We start from the raw sequence: 21557 nt of genomic DNA on the forward strand, positions 1-21557 counted from the left end.
GTTTGACCTGAAAAGCATTTTATGTGAAGTCAGATTAGTTGCAAGTGCTTAAAAATGGAAATTTCAAATAATCTTGATTTCCAACTTCTCTTGAAAAACTGGAAAATCTGACTATTCTGGGCTCAAAATCTCACAAAGTAAAAATGGGCTGGAAATAAGCAATGGTTGGCCCCCTTTACACAGGGCTCTCCAGTTGGCCAGAGTACAAATTCCCTCAACTCCCTAGAAAATTCCTGGTTCATTATTACTGCGTTTTCTTAGCAATGATTTATGGGGTCCTCTCTACCATACTGCGCACATTTAGCCCCTCATCTTACACAGTCTACTTCCATTGTCCAATCTTGGGTTATCACCTTTTGAAAATTGAAGAAAATTTCCTCCTACCTTGAGTCCTGGATACATATAATCCTGGCGGTTTCTGGTTGAACTCTGCATGTAGAGTTCTCCTGGGGCGCTAGAAATTGTTCTGTACCTTGTTGTGAATGGTAGTCACATAAACATGTGAATACATAAAAATTCATCAAGCTATACATTTAAGATTTGGGCACTTTTCTGTGTATTATACCTCAATAAAAAATAGAATGGGTGGGCAGTCTCCTGCCAGACATTATATGTCTATCTACACCGCCTGTGACTGCAGTGGTCATCTATCTTGTGACCGTGACACCCAAATCGAACAATTTGCTGAAAACGGCAGAGCAGAGGAAGACTTCTATGATGTCACCAAGAGTGCCAAACTAACGTTGGAGCTGCTCTTCATGTGAGCCTACTGTTGGAATAATTTTTGTCATACACTATGTGAGCTTTCAGCCATCCCAGTGTGCAATCAGACAAAAAGCTTCTTGATGGTAGAGACAGCCCACGAAGTGCATTTAACAGGACTGAAGTACACATGGACATAGTTTAATCACTTCCTTGAACAAGAATTTTACCAAAATTAGTAAGAAGTTGGACATAAAAGAAATACAGTTAAACATATGTAAAGCATTCAGTTACTGAAAAACTCAAAAATTTAAGTCGGACAACTTTACGGCAAAGGATTAAATTCATTGGCCACTGAAAAAAGAAAGAACCATTCCAGGTAACAGAATTTAAATTCTTTATTGATAAACATTTTACCAGAATTAGAAATGTCAGTAGAAAAATAAAATTTAAATAATTTCCATCGTACAAAGATTTGATCATTTTGACTGTGGCAGTTAGTGAAATAATCTCATACAAAAGTTAAGCTGATATTCATCACAACCAGCCTAACAGTGCACAAAACAGAAACACACGGTCACAAAACTTTCTGCATTTGTGTGGATAGCTGATGGCACCAAGGCTTCACATTCCAGGAAATGGTGTCTTAGGCAAGCTTGGTATGCACTGCAGTTGTATTAAGAATTTAATTCAAACCAGAGCAGTCAGAAAGGACACTGAAATCAGAAGCTAACATATAATTTAAGATTTAAAAAAACATAAGGAATGGTTTAGTTATTTGCATCAACTTCTCCATGGTTTAAACATTTCCTAAGAAGCAATGTTTTGCTGCAAAATTAAAAAATGAGTTAAGAGCACAAAGAGACATTCTTTTCTTGGAATATTTATTACACATTTGTATATGGACTGTCTTCATGAAATGCCTTCATCCCAAACCCCCATATTAAAGACTGCAGCTTTAATGGTTGAGAGCTGCCTCCTTCTCTCCTGCATAAAAAAAATTAAAAAAAAAAAAAAAGGAAAAGGAAAAGTAGATGTCCAGCTGGGAAGGGGTGGTTGCACAGGCCCTAAGAAAGCCAGTTGTTGGCAAAAATTCTTAAAAATTATATATGGTAAAGTAAAATGTTCAACACAAATGCAAATATTTTTTCACTTAAGTGACCACCCACAAATAATTGTGTATTTGAGAAATAAAAAAAAAAAAGCCCAAAGAAAACTAGACATTCTTTATATCATTCAAATAGTTTCTCCTTAAAAACATTTCAAGCTACAAAGCTCAATGCATATGAAGGTCTATATAAATTTATTCACAGGAGGATGTTAATATATTGGAGTGGATGAAATCCTCAATAATTTGAAGATACATCTTATATTTGAAGTTTTTAAAAAGTGGATAACCATAGTACAGCAAAGAAACAGATGGAAACAAAAACATCTTTCAAAATGCATTAATTTTTGTGTCTTAGCTCTAATAACCAAATATTTAAATCATCCATCAATACGTTCAAAAATTAGTATTCGGGGGGGAGGCCTAACAACCATAGGTCTATATGTTCAATTCGAAAAATTCTATCCAAAAGAATGTTTTAGGTGAGAATTCTAATAAGAGGCATACTTCAAGGGAGATGATTATAATCATTTGCTATAACAAAAGATAAGAATGTCTCAAATGTATTAAAGTGAAGAGCTACTTTGCAAAATCACAGCTCCTTGAACTGAAAAATGTTGAGTCTTATTTAGAGACTCAGGGGCTCCTAGCTGGCTCAGCCAGTGGAGTATCCGACGCTTGATCTTAGAATCGTGAGTTCAAGCCCCACACTGGTCACAGAGAGAACTTAAAACTAAAACCTTGGGGCATCTGGGTGGCTCAGTTGGTTAAGTGTCTGCCTTTGGCTCAGGTTCCCGATCTCAGGGTCCTGGGATCCAGCCCCATGTCTCTGCCGGTCTTCCCTCTGCCCCTCCCCTTATGTATGTGCGTGTGCTCTCTTTCAAATAAATAAAGAAGATCTTATAAAATAAAATCTTTAAGAAAAACACTTAAAGTTTGCTTGAAAGATTTTGAGCACTGAAGAGCATTCCTTGTTGGGGAATTTATAAAAACATTTGCTGGCATTCCAAGCCTACTTATAACTTTCCACCTGGTCTGAGCATATGTCACTATAATTTTGCTAAGTAGTCTAATGGCTTCTTAGTTAAAGAGAAAGTGTCCAATTAATCTTCTGTGATCTCTTTCCCCTTTGACTTTCCCTGGTTAGTTGGTCCTTCTGGCTATTTTTAATCAGAAGCCAGAGCACATGTTGCTTTAAATGGAACGGATGTGTTTGTGTGTACATGACCTGTGGGCTGTTAGTCTCACTGTTACAATGAAAACTTTTCTTTAAAAACATCAGATTTAATGATCAGAAACTATTCTGATATATTCAACCAGAGAACAAGGACTGTATTCCATTTAACACAGTTGAGGTGGTAAGGATCAAGGTAGACAATTTTTGCAATCATTTCTCTTTTGAAGGTCACAGTTTTCAGGCCTTTTAATGAAAAAGAAAGTTAGGCAGTAGAAGAAAAATTAAGATAGCTAAAATTGGGTTTAAGAAACTTGATGTTTAATTCTCTGTAAGGATATACATTCTCTTAAAGGGAAATATAAATGTGGAAGCACATCTGAAAATTAAACTTTAGGCACTTTCTGGGAGTGACACCAATACTGTAAAAGTGGTAATCACAGTAAGACCAGGAAATTAATAACCACTAAGTCTAGTTTAAGCTGCATTTCTACAATTTCAACCAAAGTCACTAAGAAAAACTATAGCAGAGTGTTTAAAAAAAATTTTTTTTGGTACCTCAATGTCCAAAGAGCATTCTAGCCAACCTGGCTTAAAATTTTGAACTCAAGTTATTTAATAGGGTATGTTCCCAATTTAACTAAACAAAGTCAATAGAATGAAAGTGATGAGAAAAGGGATACAGGAATTCTGGAGGGGGGGGGTCTCAATTAGCTAGCTTATTCTGATAAAATATACAAAACAACAAATTCACATCTCTTAAAATATATTAAGTAATCAGAGGTCAAGATAGTTATCCATAAAATGTCACATCATCTTTTTCTTTCAACAGTGGAAATGAAGCCACCCACTACTTGTGTTGTAGGATTTTTTTTCCTATTACATTTTACCAAATTTGTTCTCAAAGCTCTACTCAACCAAAACCTACTTGGCACTTAATGTCATTCAGATGTAGTGAAAAAAGAGCCTGCCAAAGATTAATCAAGGTTAGATTTTAGTACAGTATAGTACAGTATATTCTGCTCAGAAAGAAACCAGTATTTTTCATAGCTTCTCTGAAATATGCAACACTACATTTTCTCACAGAATATTGTAAATTGCAGTGTGAAGGATGTCAACCCAGAAACACTGTTGACCTAGCATGGGTAAAGGTGCACCTGTAAAACTGCTTAAATTAAACTTTAAAAAAGGACAAAAAAAGTGCTAAGAAACTCAGTTTGTTTTGGTTGAGAACAATTGGAGTCCAGAAAGATCTTCAATTCCTGGAGCTTCAAACTGAAGAAAGGGCTGAGATGTCATTTTTCACATACTTCTTCATCCAAGTTTCTTCCATTTGAAGAATTAAGAAAACACTACATTCCATAATGTATTCTTTTTGAGGATTCCGTAAAACTTAGGTTCAGTATCATGACATAAGGCTATCTGCTATAGAGTAGCTAAAACCCGTAAAAAGGAGACCACCACTACACAAAACGTCTGTCCAGTGCCCAAGGTGAGGGCTTCAAATGGTATCATTTCCTTTCCTGCTGCTCGGTACACTCCAGCAATTGCAGCACCTGTTCAAAAATTCAAGAGGTGTTTAAAAAAAAAAATCAAAGTTAATATAATAAGGAAAATATAGCACTTAAAATCCTATCATACGTAGAATGCTCTGGATTGTTTTACATTAAAATTTAAATATTGTAAAAATGTTTTCTTTTCCTTATATTTTTTTTGCTGCCTACTCTAGGGTTTTAAGTATTCCCCATACAATTTGCAAATCTCTTAGTGCTTTTAGATGTTGAAAAGTGAGTTCTTAAAACTGAGACTCCTAGATTCACTGAATAAAATAATCTGGAAGTCATAAACAAAAGCACAAAGATATAGCAATTTCCACATGACCCAATTACAAATTCAGAAATATCTCTTCTTTGCCATGCTTAGCATTTAACAGGTACCTAAAAAAAATCCCGGTAATGAATGCCAACAAAGCTTCTATGTGAGACTAAGCAAGAAATATTTCAGAAGCCACAGGGAATCCTCAATCCACCCTCTACTGTACTCAGAATTTCCCTCTCAAAGTGGATAGAGGAGGGAGCAGAGGATGAGAAAAGGAGAGGATGGCTCTACACTTGTGAAGTTGTTATTAATGGCATGAGGGGAGAGTTCCTAAGGGGATCCTTTCTGTTCCAGATATCATTGTTTTTATTATGTTAGTCACCACAACTTCCAAGAAACTGAATAAACCAAACACAAACATCTTAATCTCCCTAGAAACCCATCTGAATTGCTATAGGGACTCAGCATTGTACCGAGAAAGCCAAGAATTCATAAGCTGGACAAAAAATAGACCCAAAGTTCCCAAAGGATCCTCCTCTCAAAAACTGTTCCAAACAGATGCTCTTTGGTCAGTGTGTTCATTCACGCTAATATTTATTTACCTCTACGTCTGATAAGGGATGATCCCTATTCTCATCAATGTTCAGAACCAAGCCGAGACTCAGAAAGCATAAGCATGAACCAAACTTTGAATAATACAATATACAGCATCTCAAATCAAACATCTACACATTTTATACCTGTGATATGAAAGCATATTAACACATTTAAAGAAAGAGAGCAAATTAACCATTATCTGTATCGTTGCCTGGAACACCTGTGACTTTGAACAGTCTCCAGTGGCTAGGCATATACATACTGTTATTAACATCTGCAACAAACCCATTTCATCAGACCCTTCGTAGTTCAGCTCCAAAGAGAGTGGGCTAGGTAGAAAGAAGTGTGAGAAATTTGAAGTAGGCCCTAAAGTGGGGTCTGGATGATGAGGCAGGGAAGAAAGGGAAAAGCTGGCCATGGGGAGCAGCAAAACAGGAAAGAGACTCTATTCATACTGGAGTCTTAAAAATAGAACAGACAGGCTTAGTGCACAGTTTCTAAGTGTTCGGTATTATATTAAGTTCTTTAAACATTTCCTTTTATCATCACACAGCATCTGAGGTGGATGGTATTATTCTTATTTTACTGATGAGAAATCTGAGACAGGCCCTAGGAGCCAGGAGTCCAACAAGGAAACTGGAGCAGGTCTCTCAAGAGCAGCAGCAGGTGATATAGTTAAAAATACTATATAAAGCCAGTTATGGAAACCTTAATGCAGACCGGAGAAAACTGGCCTCTTCCTCTTTTTACCACAAACTTTTCATCACCTACAGAACACACAGAAATGAGGCCACTTTATCCCCCCAAAAAACTCAAGTCAAAGAAAAGACAGAGGGACAGTTCTGTAAAACTCAAGACTTAAATTCATACATTACAAATTAGGAGGAACATGTTTCTATTTTTTAAGCATATATTTGTTTACATACATACCAAGAAAAAAGTCTGAAAGCATATACCAAAATGCAAATTGTGGCTTTCACTAAGGGATGTGATAATGGAGTGTTTTTAGTTTTGCTTCCTTAAAATTTTTAAATTATATAAAACATAAATGATATTTATACTTAATTGAGCTTAAAAATGATTTAAACTTATTCTCATCTTTGTGATATGACTAAAAGTCAAATGATTTTTTAAAAAAGAAGTAAAAATAATGTATTTGTTGTATCAATTTTTATTCAGAAAGTTCTGAGAGGGGTTTTGGAAAAATACTAGAAGACAAATCAGGTACTTGTCTAAACAAGAATTCTTGTCATTGGAATTAGTCTTCTATCCCTCAAGTGACCACTTGAATGAGAAGAAACTCATCAACAATCTTGGGATGCCACCAGTTAATTGATAGATAGCGGACAAGAAAGAAGCAGTAGCTTCCAAAAACATAAACAGCTTCTCTTACTAGTAACCTATCTCACAAAACCTCATCTGGCTTACATGAAAGATATGAGACAATATAACTTAGGAAATCAAAGATGTTAGCCAAATAATGGGCAGAGGTGGGATTAAAGGTAGAAAAAAAAAAAAACAAAGACACTAAAAAAAGGGCCCGTGGTTAAAAGCTGCTTTTTTTTTTCATTTTACTCAGACATGTTTCTAAAATGGATCCAGAAATTAAATGACTAGTCATATGAAACGTTTTGACTGGTATTTTAATGTCTAACATACTTGTCAAGATTCCAGCAGTAATTGGTCCCACGATGCCCATCAACAGGATGCTTACAGACATGAACCTACCATATTTGTGATGTCTGAGGGTGAAGAGGGCCAGTAATCCAGCAGGGACATGGAAGAAGAGAGAGGACACCAGTGCCCACAGGAACACACCATACCACATCTCTACAAGGGAAAGCAAAGAAAGGTTGTAAGCCACCGACCTTCCTAGCACACTGATTACCAGGGGCTAGTCATCATACCCGCTTATTTCATTTTCAAAGCCATCCAGGTGCAGTGTAGGTTCATCAGTCAAACATTCACATATTGATGGTTCCAGAGGGATCAGCAAACTACGGCTCACACGCCACCAGCTTGTTTTGTGCATAAGTTCTTACTGTAACACAGCTGTGCCCATTCATTTAAGTCTTGCCTATGGCCACTTTCTTTTTTTTTTTTTTATTTTTATTTATTTATGATAGTCACAGAGAGAGAGAGAGAGGCAGAGCACAGGCAGAGGGAGAAGCAGGCTCCATGCACCGGGAGCCCGACGTGGGACTCGATCCCGGGTCTCCAGGATCGCGCCCTGGGCCAAAGGCAGGAGCCAAACCGCTGCGCCACCCAGGGATCCCAGCCTATGGCCACTTTCAAGCTACAAGAGCAGAGCTGAAACAGAGCCCGAAATATTTACTATATGGCCCTTTCCAGAGTAAGTGGGTCAACCTCTAAAGTGGCTAATCATTTTAGTCTTAAAATGAAAAATGTATACGATTTTATTCATTCAACAATCATTTTCAAGACAAAGCAGTAAGTATCAGTCCACTGCCTCTTAGAATAGCAAAGTTCCTTAAGATATGAAATAAATACCAGAAAATAGGAGTGTCTGGCTTAGAGACAAATGGCACACAGTGATGGAGGAGCCAGTTCCTATGGGGAATGTCTAATTAACTTTTAAGATGACTGCAATTCAGGCAATGTTAAAATATTTGATAACCAATGTGTGAGTCCCCTTGGAAAATAGAAAAAAGGAGGAGATAACAACCATCCTGCCGTCATGACTTTGCAATCTGGAAAATAGCACACATGGCAATTTCCCCCACTGAGCCCAGGCAAAGCTTTAGAATTCTCAAAATAGCCCTTTGGTGCCCACATGGGTACAATGAAGGTGCCACGTCAGATAAAATCTGTTATCCATCCTTGCTTTGGAAGCAGGTAAGTAATAGGCAATTTCAGTAAACAGCCTAACTCAGCACTACGGTCATCCAGACCAGTTAACCCTTTATGGGGTGTGTGTGTGTTTGTGTTTGTGTGCAGTCCTGCACATTGCAGGATATGGAGCAGCACCCCTGGCCTCTACCCTCTACTATATGTCAGTAGCACCCTCTCCCCAGTTGCAACAATCAAATATATTTCCAGACTTTGCCAAATGTCCTGGGGTGGGGATGGGGGTCAAAAATCACCCCGATTAAAAACCACTGGTCTGACTGAACCAGAGGGTCTATAAAATTAAAAGCAGTTAAAACAAAGATGGGGGTGCCTGACTGGTTCAGTCAGTAGAACATATGACTTTTGATCTCAGAATTGTGAGTTCAAGACCCACATTAGGCATGGAGCCTACTTTATTTTTTTTTTTTTACGATTTTATTTATTTATTCATGAAAGACATGGAGGAGAGAGGGAGGCAGAGACACAGGCAGAAGGAGAAGCAGGCTCCATGAAGGGAGCCCGATGCGGGACTCGATCCCAGGACTCTGGGATCACGCCCTGGGCTGAAGGCAGGCTAAACCACTGAGCCACCCAGGGATTCCCATGGGGCCTACTTAAAAAAAAAAAGCTACAGAGACAGATGAGGTCATGTTATAGTGGGTTTTGAAGGCCAGACTAAATACTTCAATGTGAGAGCCCTAGAAGCACCATTAAAGGTTCTAAGCAGTAAAGAGTCATCAGGACATTATGTCACAGGTCCCACCTTACAGAATACAGACCAGAAAACCTTTCTGGAGGGTAATTTAGAAGTGTACATCCAAAAAATTCCAGTGTGCATGCCCTTTGCCACAGTGACTTTACTTCCAAGAATACCACCTGTAGGGATACACCTGCAGGTGAGGGCAGAGGTACGAGGTGTTCCAAGCAGCACGATCTCTCATGGCAAAGGCTAGACATCAACTGCTTGCATGTCAATGTAGGACTTGTCAAATACATTTTGGTGCACCCACATAATGTAACACTACACAATCACATGAAAATATGGGATAGATATTTATATACTGAAGGGATAAGATGTCCAAGACACAGTGGGAAGTAAAAAAAAAAAAAAGCAAGCTGCAGAATAGTATATAGAAAAAGATCCTGTTTTTGTAAAAACAAAACAAAAGAAACAAACATATGTCTGTAAATAATTCTATGTACTCCAGAGAAGAGTCTGGACATAGGTGCATTTAATAAATATTTACACATGAGCAGGCCCTCTTCTAAGTGCTTTACAAATCTTAACACAAGCAATCCTGTCACAAATTTATGAGGCACAGATCCTGAATATCCCTGGTTCCTAGATGAGGAAACAGAGGCAAAGGGGGGAAAGGAACTTCCTGGAGTCTATATACTGCTGGTGAGCCCACACTGCCAGCAGGAGGCAGAGCCCTGTTGGAGTCTAGTTGGAGCCTGGTTGGAGCCTGACACCCGAGGCCATGCTCTCATTCTCTATGCTGTCTCGTGCTGTACAGCAAGCAACAGAAAAGTGTTATTTCTGGGGAGTGGGATAGGTTGGGGGAGTACTGATAACCGTTCTTTTACTTTGACTGTTTTTTCTCTTTTTTAATTGTGAGAAGTCCAATGCAGGGCTTGAACTCATGGCCCTGCAATCAAGACCTGAGCCAGGATCAAGTGCGGGTTGCTTAACTGAATGAGCCACCCAGGAGCCCCTACTTTCATTTTTTAAAAAAAGCTTTTCTAGCTGCTTATTGGCTTTTACAAAATTACTATAAAAAACACTAGAAAAAGAAAAAAAGAGCCTTTGTTTCTAAAAGAGCAGTTCAGGAAGGCTGATCTGATCAGAATGAACAATTACAGAGACAATCAGGAGCACCACTGGGCCAGGGGATGGTGGAGAGCAGGAAGGGGAGGATCACAGGCTTTTCTCAAAGTTGTATCTGAAGCTGTACTCGAAGCAGTTGTAAGGATTACTGCTGTGCATGCTTTCTTTCCAGATTATTTCTGAATTGTTGGGGGTGGGAGATTAAGAGTGGAGGCCAAATCCCTTCAAACCACCACTGACAGCGTTGTCACTGATGACTGAATTCTCAGTGTTCATTCTGACTCACAAAGTTTCAATTAATACCATATTCTGCGGCACCTGGGGGGCTCAGTGGTTGTTGAACCCTTCAGCTCAGGGCATGATCCCAGGGTCCTGGGATAGAGCCCCGCATCAGGCTCGTTGCAGGGAGCCTGCTTCTCCCTCTGCCTATGTCTCTGCCCCTCTCTCTGTGTTTCTTATGAATAAATAATAAACCTTAAAAAAAAAAAAACATATTCTACACATACCTAAATTAGGACACCTAGTCCAAGTCTGGATGAAAGGCTCCAAGTTAAAGTATCAGGCATGCCCCATCTAGGGCTCAAGGCTTATTAAAAATAACAAACGGGGGATCCCTGGGTGGCGCAGCGGTTTGGCGCCTGCCTTTGGCCCGGGGCGCGATCCTGGAGACCCGGAATCGAGTCCCACGTCGGGCTCCCGGTGCATGGAGCCTGCTTCTCCCTCTGCCTCCTGCTTCTCCCTCTGCCTGTGTCTCTGCCTCCCCCTCTCTCTCTGTGTGTGACTATCATAAACAACTAAAAATAAAAAAAAATAAAAAAAATAACGAACGGGGCAGCCCAAGTGGCTCAGTGGTTTAGTGCCGCCTTTAGCCCAGGGTGTGATCCTGGAGACCCAGGATCGAGTTCCACACCAGGCTCCCTGCATAGAGCCTGCTTCTCCCTCTGCCTGTGTCTGTTCCTCTCTCTCTTGTTCTGTGTGTCTCTCATGAATAAATAAATAAAATCTTTAAAAAAAAATTTTAAATAAAAATAACAAACGACTATGGGCACTTGGGTGGCTCAGTCGGTTAAGCATCTGCCTTCAGCTCAGGTCACGATCTCAGGGTCCTGAGATCGAGCCACATGTAGGGCTCTCTGCTCAGCTCAGCAGGGAGCCTGTTTGTCCCTCTCCTTCTGCCCCTTTCACCCTGCTCTCTCAAATACATAAAATCTTAAAAAAAAAAAATGACTGAGGGTGTTTTGGCACTCTGGTAAAAAGCTATTAGCTAGCTATAAAAAGTTTCAAACCGTTTGTGAAACTTTTTTTTTTTTTTGCTGAACAAGATAGATTTTCAGAATAATTTAATAATACTGTTGAAACGGGTTCTGCTTGACGGTTTGGGAAATTCTGCTAAACCAAGTTATATGATGCAATATGGAGCATAAAGTGATTCAAATAGGTAAGGTCCCAAGCTTAAAAATTAAATATGCATAATGTAAGACACTAATATGTTTAAAAAATATATATACATATACTAATTAACTACTGTCCCTCTGCCAAAGAAAAAAAGACACCTTTCCAGTCAATAGTGTTGATCAGAAATTGTAGGCAGGGTTCTCAATTCTCAGGGTTTGAGCCCCGTTCTCCTTGGAAACAGACCTATACTACTGCAGCTTCCGTTCCAGCCTCAGGCCAGAGCTCCTCTCACTTCCACAACTTAGGAGACTCAACCCTCTCTTCTTCGCAGCAGCTCGCAGAGGTTGCACTGTCTAGCATCCAGATACTGTCCCTCCAATAAATGTGCACCCGCCAGAGCTGTTGTACTCACAGATCCCTCCTGCCTGGGCAGCCAATGTGCACTCTGGCTCAGTGAGCTGTCTGGTCTTCCCAGCCTAACCATCCCCCCCACACTGCCCCACACTCCCCACACCCATCACCACCTACTGCCAGCTTGACCCCAGGCCATGAACAGCACCATGCCGTACCCTTCCAGAGCAGTAACCCCATCTTCAATCCCACAGCCCTTACTAGCTACTCAGATCACTCACAGACTCACCTCCATTCCACCACCTAGTCTGCTAAACCTTATGGTGGCACCAGGAACACCACTGTTCCAGGGTGGACAGAGGGATGCAAATCTGCCTCTGAGCACTCAGAGCAGTTGCCATACTGGTTGCTGGCTGCCACAACTGACTTGAGACCCCACCAGTGACCTGACTCCGTTCTCAGGTCCTGCTGGAGGTCCCCAAGTTTTAGAAGTAAGAACTGCTTTCCATAGCAACTCAAGGCACTGCTAGAGACTGGCTTCACCACTGGATGCAATCGAGCCATTAGGACAGTGAACTGGGAGGGGAGGCCTAGACCCACCAAGACACACCAACTCACAACTTCCATAAAAGTGGGTCCGATATGGGCAGCCTGGGTGGCTCAGTGGTTGCTGCCTTCAGCCCAGGGTGTGATCCTGGAGACCCAGGATAGAGTCCCAGATGAGGCTCCCTGCATGGAGCCTGCTTCTCCCTCTGCCTGTGTCTCTGCCTCTCTCTCTCTCTCTCTCTGTCTGTCGTCTCTCATGAATAAATAAATAAAATCTTTAAAAAAAAAAAGTGGGTCCAATAGGATAAGGCCTTATAAGAAGAGAAAGAGATCTCTCTCTCTCTCTCTTCCCTGTCATCTCCCTCTCTCTCTCCCTGCCATGCAAGGACATAGCGAGATCGAGAGCACTCAATACAACATGGCCATGCTGGCACCCTGATCTTGGACTTCCAGGATCCAGAACTGTGAGATAATAAGTTTCTGTTATTTAAACCACTCAACATAGGGCATTTTGTTACAGCAGCCTAAGCAGACTAAGACACCAACACTCACTTATTTCCAATCTCCTTGGAGAACAGCATCTGCCCAAGGAGGATTGCTAGGACACTATCTACATCTCCAGTTTCCTATAAGCTGAAAGGCCTATTTGTAAACAAGGATGAGCATGGCAGGTCAGCACTTCCCTGAGTTTCTGAGAAGAGGACACACACTGCACCCTCTTACAACCTTGAGCTGCATCCATTAGCTACCTCAGTGCCTACATATTTTATATAGCGTCACTTAAGTCACATTAAATAGAAAAAAAGGCTTTATTATGTTAGATGAGTAGTATAGTTTATAAAACACTTTTCAGATAGATGAGATTATTATGGGACTCTTAATAGCAAAGGCAAACCTCGATCAATAAAACACTTAAAAGAAAACTAAGTGATTTTCCTTTAACCTACTGTACCTTAATTTGCTATTTAATAGCTATTTATTGATCAACATATAGTACTTTTCATTTCTCTGGTTCAACACACTGTCAAAAATCTGTGTCTACATATCTTACGGCGTTTCTTTGTTCACTATTTCAAATCAAGTGCATTATCTTCAGCTTTGCTTACTCTGACAGTTAAAGTCACATCACTTCCCCCTTTATGTTGAAGTATAAAGCAGATAAGTTATCTGTAACAAAAAAATTATAAGGGGACACCTGGGTGGCTCAGTGGTTGAGCAGCTCAGGTCATGAACCTGGGGTCCTGGGATTGAGTCCTGCATCAGGCTCCCCATAGGAGCCTGCTTCTCCCTCTGCCTATGTCTCTGCCTCTGTGTGTCTCCCATGAATAAAAAAATAAAATATTTTAAAAAATTTATAAGGGGAAATCAGATTAAGCACTAGTGACAGACTGGGCTCCAAAGATGTCCACAGTCATCCCCAGAGCCTGTGCGTAGGTGGCAAAGGCAGTTTGCGAGTGTGATTAGAATTGGGATCCTGGAACAAGTGAGTGGCCTTGCTTCTCTGGGTAGGGCTAATGTAATGACAAGGATGCTTGCAGGAGGGAGGCAGAAGGGTCAGAGAGATTTGAAGATGCTCTGCTGCTGGCTTTAAAGACAAGGGGAGGGGCCGTGAGCCAAGGAGTACAGGCAACTTCCCACAGCTAGACAAGGGATGGAAACCAATTCTTCCAAGAGCCTTCAGAAGGAAAGCAGAACTGCTGACCCATTTGGGATTTCTGACCTCCAGGACTCTAAGATGATAAATCTGTGTTGTTTTCAGCCACTGAATTGTGGTAAGATGTTACAGGAGCAACAGCAAACTAATACAAGCACTAAGAGTCAATTCATTTGACAAAGTATTTACTGAGCCCACTGCATAGGAGGATTCAGGCCCATCAATGAAATAAGACAAGATACAAGATGTGCCCACAAGGGGCTTATTATCTTTAAGAATCTGTTTTTCAGGAAGACATTTCAGTTAGATAAGCTACATAGGTTGCAGATTCTTCTAGGTGAGTTCTGTATTCTCAAAGGGGGTTAGCAATGACTGGCTCCCCTGACCCTCTTACTTCCACAGCAGAGTCATCCAATTTCCAAGCAAGGCCTCAAGACCAACCTGGCCCCGATTAATAGCAGTGGAAGAAGCCTAAGCCAAGTGGGCAGGGTGAGGCTCAGCACTCAGCTATCCTTTTAGCTGGTCCCACTCTATTTTATGCTCCAGGTCAAACAACCATACGAACACAGTCAGCTCCTCTGAAGCCAGGGTTCTAAGTAGACCACATCAGTCCTCCCAGGAACTGTAGTCCTACCTGGTCCTCAACTCAATGCTGAACTGCCTTGATACTAACTGCCCACCAGCCTACATCTCTCCACGCCACTCACTGTGAGACCCCTCCCTTACTGAACCCCCTACCTACCAGGGGGTCCATCTGTTCTCTTGCAAAATAATAAGAAATATATATATATATATATATATATATATATATATATATATATATAGTTTTCTGCCCTAGTTCCTGACACAGAAACTTAAAACCCTTAAAATAGTGGTGCTGGGGGGCACCTGGGCAGTTCAGCCAGTTAAACATTAGGTCATGATCTCAGGGTCGTGAGACTGAGCCCCATGTTAGGCCCCACGCTCAGCAGGATTCTGCTTAAGCCCCATTCTTCCTCTGCCCTTCCCCCCACACGCACACATGCTCTTTCTCTCTAAAATAAATCTTTAAAAAAAAATGTAGCACTAGAAAAATCTTTTGTTCTAATGTTTAGTCTTTGACCATGGTTTCTGTTACAGAACTCCTAAAATCCCTTGGAATTTCCAGGCACTTCTTTTGTTCTCAGGACAGAACTCTTTGTGGGCTGCAAGGTGGTCACCAGAAAAAAATAGGTATTATAAGCATGGAAATTTCAGGCCCACCCTCCATTCTCTAAAAAGGGGAGAAGGGCTGGAAGTAGATTTAATAATCAATCCTGGGTACACGATGAAGCCTCCATAAAATCCCAAAAGCACGGGATTCAGAGAACTTCCAGGTTCAGTGAATACACCTATGTGCAGGAGGGTGGCAGTCTCCCAACTGCACAGGGACAGAAGGTCCTTTGTTCAGAATCCCCTATGAACCTCACCCTACATATCTCTTTATCTGATGTTCATTTATATCCTTTAATATCCTGTGTCCCAAACTGGTGATCTAGCAGCTTTCCTGAGTTGTGCGAGCTGCTCTAGAACTTAACCACGGAAGGGGGTCATAGCAATCTCCGGCTGAGAGCCAGCTGGTCAGAAGCACACAGGACAATCTGGACTTTTGGCTGGCATGTGAAGTGGGGAAATTGAGCCCTTAACCTGTGGGATCTGGTGCTAACTCCAGGAAGACAGCATACAAACTAAACTGAGCTGCAGGACACCCAACTAGTGTCACAGAACTGCTCGATGTGCAGAAAACCCATATAACTGCTGTCAGAATACTGCGAATGCGAGAATAGTGTGAGAATAAAAGAAAGCAGTGAGTTTTTCCTAGAGACCCTTCCACTCCTAACAGTGATGACCTGCCCACTGGGACTACCCACTGTGGGTTGCCACCTCTTTCCTGACACTACTGAGGGACTGCTTGCTCATCCCTGGTCGTGCCCATCTGGCCTGCCTCACCCCAGGGGTCTCTTGGTCCTAGCCTGGCTAGATCTTGTCTGCCCTGATCTGGCCTTCCATCTATTCTCCACACAAAGCCAGAAAGTCAGTGCTAATGAGGATGAAGTTGATAAAGTATTCCAAAGTTGCTTGTGGTGATGGTTGCAAACTCTGTTGATGCTAAAAATCGCTGAATTGTGCACTTAAAAGAAAAAGTCCATCAGAGCATCCCTCCTCTGCTCAAAGCCCTCCAGCACTACTACCTTTCAGAATCTGACCTCACCTCCGCCTTCCCACTTTGCCCACACTGTTCCATTCTCCTCAACGGCCTTCTTTATGTTTCCTAAACAAGCTCCTATTCCAGGGCTCTGAACCTACTGTGCCTTTGCTCAGAATGCTCTTCTCCCAATAGCTGTGTGTCTTGCCCCCTTGTACTTCAGATTTCAGCTCCAATGGCATCATCATATAGTGTCCCCGTGACCTTAAGACAGCATTCCACCTGACACACAAGACCCACCACTCACTGGCCCAACCATCTTACACTCACCACTGACTGTTCCTTTCCATTCTTTTAATTTTATTTTCTTTCTATCCCCGTCAGAATGAAAGCTCCTTTGTTTTGTTCCCTACATTTTTACTTGGTACCTAGAGAAGGCAGGCAACAGACCTGAATCAATATTTGTTGAGTGAATGAGTAAATAATTGGTCCAATTGTGACCCATTCTTTTTTGTTTTTTAAACTGTTGACCCATTCTTGACTCTAGCAATGGCACAACCAAAACACAAGTAGGTTTAACCATCACATACTTAATGTTCATATTAACAAAATTCATACCTTCAGAGAGTTAATACCATTCCTGTTAAAAGAAAAGGTCTGCCTTTCTTGGCATTCAGATTTGCCAAAAACTGATGACAACAACAAAAGAAATCTGAACAACTTGGAATAAGGAGGGTTAGGCAGAAATCTAAATGGCTAAATTGCAAGTGCAGGTAAAAAAAAAAAAAAAAAAATCAATTCAAAGCTTCCTGATAGTGACAAACCTGAGCATTCTAGAGCGGTGATTTTACCATAGTGACTTAGCATAAAGTGCAAATAACCTTTTCTGTGAGGCCAAAATAGGAACTATTCCAGATTCAGGTCAATGAATGGAACTCACTGTAAGCAGGCTTTGATGCCTCTAAAAGGATCACACTCCATGTGCCCCGAACATCTATTAGTCCAGTTAAAAATGAGACACAGCAGGTAGGCTATGTGTTTACCCATCACATTCAGATCAACTTGAGGTCAAGGGCTCTATCTCATGCATGTTTATACCCCCAGCCCAGAGTGTGCACTGGGCCAAATACATACTTCCTGAATGAATAATTCCTAGTAATCGACACCTCCAAATTATACATCCACTGAAGCACCCATAAAATCACGTACATATGGCAGTTTCTTATTTTCAGAATAATTTCTGAAAGCAAAACAATTCTCATTGTCATAGCTACTATAACATAATGTTAAAACTACTGTCCCAAATCCACTTATCTCAATCCTAAAAAGGCAACAAAAGCCAGACAGACTAAAGAGAATATTCAGTTTCAAAGAAACCTTGCATATGACTTATCACAAAAGGCTTAAGGTACCCTTTCTGTGGAGATCTGATAAACACCACCTTAACCAAACGATTATTAATAGCATTACTGATACTCACTGATGTTCAGTGTTTCCTGATGTAATGCAGTGGGAAATGGGCATCACCTATATAGATAGTATTCTTTTCAGATTTACTTATTTTACAAGCAAGGAAAGGGAAAGAGAGAATCTCAAGGAGACTCCTGAGCACAGAGCCAGCAGGAGGCTCCATCTCACAATCCCAGGACCATGACCTGAGTCAAAATCAACAGTCACCAGCTTAAACGAATGAGCCACCCAAGTGCCCCTTGTATTCTAAACAAAAATGTTTATTTGAATGTAACCATGAAAAAGTAATCAGATAAACTTAGATTATGGGACTGTCTAGGAAATTAACAAAGACTTCAAAAATATCAATCTCAAGAAACAAAGATGGAGTAACTGGTCTAGATTCAAGGAGACTAAAAAAGACAGTAATTAAATGCAATGTGTGATAGTTGATTAGATCTGGTTGTTTTTTTTTTTTAAATAAAAAAGCTATAAAAGACATTATTCAGACAATTGGAAAATTTAAATAAGGCCTATACATTAGACAGCATTATTATTATTTTTAATTTTAAGTAGGCTCCACAACCAACACAGGGCTTGAACTCACAACCCTAAGAGTCGCATGCTCTATGGATTGAGTCAGCCAGGTGCCCCTAGACACCATTATTTTATTAATGTTAAATTTCTTGGGTGTGATATGGATTTTTTCGCTAAGACAGGAAGTGGACTTGTTGTAAAACGTGCTTAAGTATTAGGTGTCAGGCACCATCACTTAATAACTTCCTTTCAAATGGCTCTGTAGAAAGCAAAAATGTTTCTTCCTTTGAAATGGCTCTGTAGAAGGTAGAAGTATATACGTATACATACACATACGTAATACATGCATATATGTGCATAGAGATGCAAAAACAATAAAAATATCAATAATGAGTCTATCTAAGTAAAGACTATAGGTTCTTCATTATACTAGGACTTCACTTTTCCAGTATGTTTGGAAATTTCAAAGTAAGAGTTGGGTGGGAAAATAAGAAAACAAAAACAGGCTAATCTGGTCCAGCAGTACCTCCGGGCTGCACGAACATTTCATTTTTTTAGACAGTGTCTCCGGAATGCCCTACATTTCTGTTGTCACTGTCAAATGTGATTTCAGGTTTTGAAACAAAGTTGCCAGATTATCATTTTAGGTATCGTTCCACACTGACATCTGCATCTGCCCCAACACGGTTATCATCAGTTGTCCGGGAAAACACTAGGCAGGTAATACACAGGGAGTCCCGGGCGTCCACTGAATGGCGCCTGGCAGTCGCTTCCCAGCGGTGAGAAATCTCGGGTGCCTTGTTTATGACTGCCGTCAGTAATCCAATCGTCCCTCCTTTGCGGGTCTCAGGCCCAGGGCTCGAATTGTTTACTGAGTCACGATACCAGTCAGCTTTGCTGGACAACTCACCCTCGCCCTTCCATCGCCACTGTCGTGTCTTCCTGCCTTTGAAGTCCAACATCGAACTGTGCCCTCCCCTCAAAGCCTTTAGCAGCCTTCCCAAGCAATTTCTCCTCCTCCCGGCTTTCGGAGCACGCGAGCTTTCCACCTCGTCCTATAATCTCGAAAAACCCTCACACCAGGCCCAGCAGAAGCTCCAGTGGGCGTAAGAAGAAGGAAAAGGAACCTGTGTCAAAGATCTCAAACGCACGAGTGGGGGGCTCGGCAACAGGTCTCGGAAAGCGACTCCTAGAAAGAGAAGCCGGCGGGGTGGGCGCCTCCGGACCGAGGTGCGAGCGATCTGCAGACAGCCTGCGGGCGAGACCACGCCGAGGGAGGCTGCGCTCGGCCCCTCGGCCCGCCAGACGGAGCAGCGCGGCCCGCACGCACCACAGGGGCCCAAACAAGGAGGGGCGACCGCCTCCCGCGCTCCTCCGGGTCCCAGGGGGACCCGGGGGCGTCTGGAACCTCCAAAAGCCACGTCAGTCCGGGCGGTGTCCGAGCTCCCTCCGCGGACCGGCCCCTCGCGGCCGCTCGCTCCGCTCGGGCTCCAGCGCCGCGTCGCAGTGACCCGCCCGCGGTGCCGGCGAGGAAGCGACCGCCGAAGGGCTATCTCCGCCGGCTCTCCACAGAGCGAGCGGGAACCCCCTTCCCGGAGCGTAGGACCGCCCGGCGCAGGGCGCCCCGTCACCCGCCCGCCCCCTGAGGAAGGGGCGCCTCGCGGGCCGGCGGCGGCGCCGAGGCGCGCACTGCGCAAGCGCGGCACGGGGCGGGGCCGGTACCTGGGAAGGAGCAGAGAGAAGTGGAGTTGGGGCACAGGGTCCCGTTGCCCACCCGCGGCACGAGCTTCAGGCTGAGGATCTGCTGCAGGAGCCCGGCCGACCCGCCGCTGCCGCCGCTCGCCTCGTGCTCCATCCCGCCGCCATCCACCGCAGAGAGCCGAGGAGAGCGTCCGAGGTGCTGTCGAGGCTCGCTAGCACTCACGGACTAGAGCGCCCCGCACCTCCGCCGCCTCAGCGTCACCCTCGAATGGGGCCCTCTTCCTCCTAGCCCAACGGCGCGACCTAGTGAGGGGCCCTCCCTCCAATCACAGGGCGCCGCAGATGGCCGGGGGCGGGGCGAGAGTTGTTCCCGCCCCTGACGTTGCGTGCGGCTCTCCGAGACCCGGCACCCGCGGGCTACGCCCCCCTACTGGGCAAGTCTCTCCAGTCCATTAGGATGCGCTCTACTCTGCCCTTCTCTGCAGCGCCACCTATAAGAAAGTGGGGGAATTGCATACCGACCCCACACCTGACGCGTAGATTTGAAATGGATCTGGCGATGAGAACCTGGAGAAGGAGGCTGGAAGACAATACAGCAATACCTTCAGTATTTGGAGGGAAAGTGATTTTTTTGAAAGCTTAGCTTACTTTAAATTAAAAAGAATTGAGTGCAAAATTCATAGTATTTTACATAATATTAATTCAAGAATATTAGCAAGTTATTTATTAGAGTTCCCTCTTGAAGACTTTGAGAGCTAACGCCAGTGCCTCAACACCGCAACTGCAATTTTGCATTAACCAAGAAACATATCTAAAACAGCAACAGTAGGGGGATCCCTGGGTGGCTCAGTGGTTTGGCGCCTGTCTTTGGCCCAGGGCGTGATCCTGGAGACCCGGGATCGAGTCCCACGTCGGGCTCCATGCATGGAGCCTGCTTCTCCCTCTGCCTGTGTCTCTGCCTCTCTCTCTCTGTGTCTCTCATGAATAAATAAATAAAATCTTTAAAAATAAATAAAACAGCAAGAATAGGCATATAAAAGCCATGAAATATTTAATAATGCTATCTTTGGTACATTTCCCAGACCACCAGAGTGTGTGTGAAATAGAAGAAACCAATTATTTTAGGGTTATATAACAATCAATTGTGTATCACATTAGGAAACATTATTTTGAATTTACAAAATTCTATTTTTTAAGATTTTTATTTATTTATTCATGAGAGACACAGAGAGAGAGAGAGAGAGAGAGAGGCAGAGACACAGGCAGAGGGAGAAGCAGGCCCCATGCAGGGAGCCCAACGTGCCGGCCTCAATCCAGGGACCCCAGGATCACGCCCTGGGCTGAAGGCAAGTGCTGAACCGCTGAGCCACCCAGGGATCCCTGAATTTACAATTCTATCCCCAGTCAAATTCTGAATCGAGAGGTTAAAAAAAAAGAGATTTAAGTGCCTGGGTGGCTGAGTTGGTTAAGCATCTGCTTTGGCTCAGGTCATGGTCCCATTGTCCTGGGATCAAACCCAGCTTCAGCTCCCTGCTCAGTGGGGAGCCTGCTTTTCCCTCTACTGCTTCCCCTGCTTTGTGTTCTCTTTCTGTCAAATAAATAAAATCCTTAAAAAAAAAGACTTTTTATACTAGCAGGACTCAGAATATATATATTTTATATACGCTTTCTAAGAAAGCTGAG

The 21557-nt window shown here is 42.6% G+C and overlaps 1 protein-coding gene across 7 annotated transcripts; it reads right to left on the bottom strand.

Moving 5' to 3' along the window:
* Nucleotides 1-3283: 3283 nt before the first annotated feature.
* TMEM170A (transmembrane protein 170A) lies at nucleotides 3284-20142 on the bottom strand. 7 transcript variants are annotated; one of them, XM_055306011.1, is made up of 3 exons: nucleotides 19896-20142; nucleotides 7128-7229; nucleotides 3284-4540 (listed from the first exon to the last, which is right to left on the bottom strand). In XM_055306011.1, exons 1-3 carry the CDS (start codon nucleotides 20026-20028, stop codon nucleotides 4410-4412), a joined length of 366 nt encoding a protein of 121 aa, XP_055161986.1. In that variant the 5' UTR covers nucleotides 20029-20142; the 3' UTR covers nucleotides 3284-4409. The 7 variants fall into 7 exon arrangements, with proteins under 7 accessions (XP_055161986.1, XP_055161984.1, XP_055161990.1 ...); XM_055306009.1 differs by having other exon boundaries at nucleotides 7059-7229; XM_055306015.1 differs by lacking the exon at nucleotides 19896-20142 and adding an exon at nucleotides 19325-19849 and having other exon boundaries at nucleotides 7059-7229.
* Between the last annotated feature and the right edge of the window lie 1415 nt (nucleotides 20143-21557).

Source organism: Nyctereutes procyonoides, unplaced genomic scaffold (genome assembly GCF_905146905.1).
Source record: "Nyctereutes procyonoides isolate TBG_1078 unplaced genomic scaffold, NYPRO_anot_genome, whole genome shotgun sequence".
NCBI classification, from domain to species: Eukaryota; Metazoa; Chordata; class Mammalia; order Carnivora; family Canidae; genus Nyctereutes; species Nyctereutes procyonoides.

Coding starts and splice junctions, on each gene's coding strand:
- TMEM170A (XM_055306009.1), bottom strand. CDS start 20,028: ATGGAGCACGAGGCGAGCGGCGGCAGCGGCGGGTCGGCCGGGCTCCTG. Junction 7,230..19,895: donor TTCTCTCTGCTCCTTCCCAG/GTACCGGCCCCG, acceptor TTTCCCTTGTAG/AGATGTGGTATGGTGTGTTC. Junction 4,541..7,058: donor TACTGCTGGAATCTTGACAA/GTATGTTAGACA, acceptor ATTTTTGAACAG/GTGCTGCAATTGCTGGAGTG.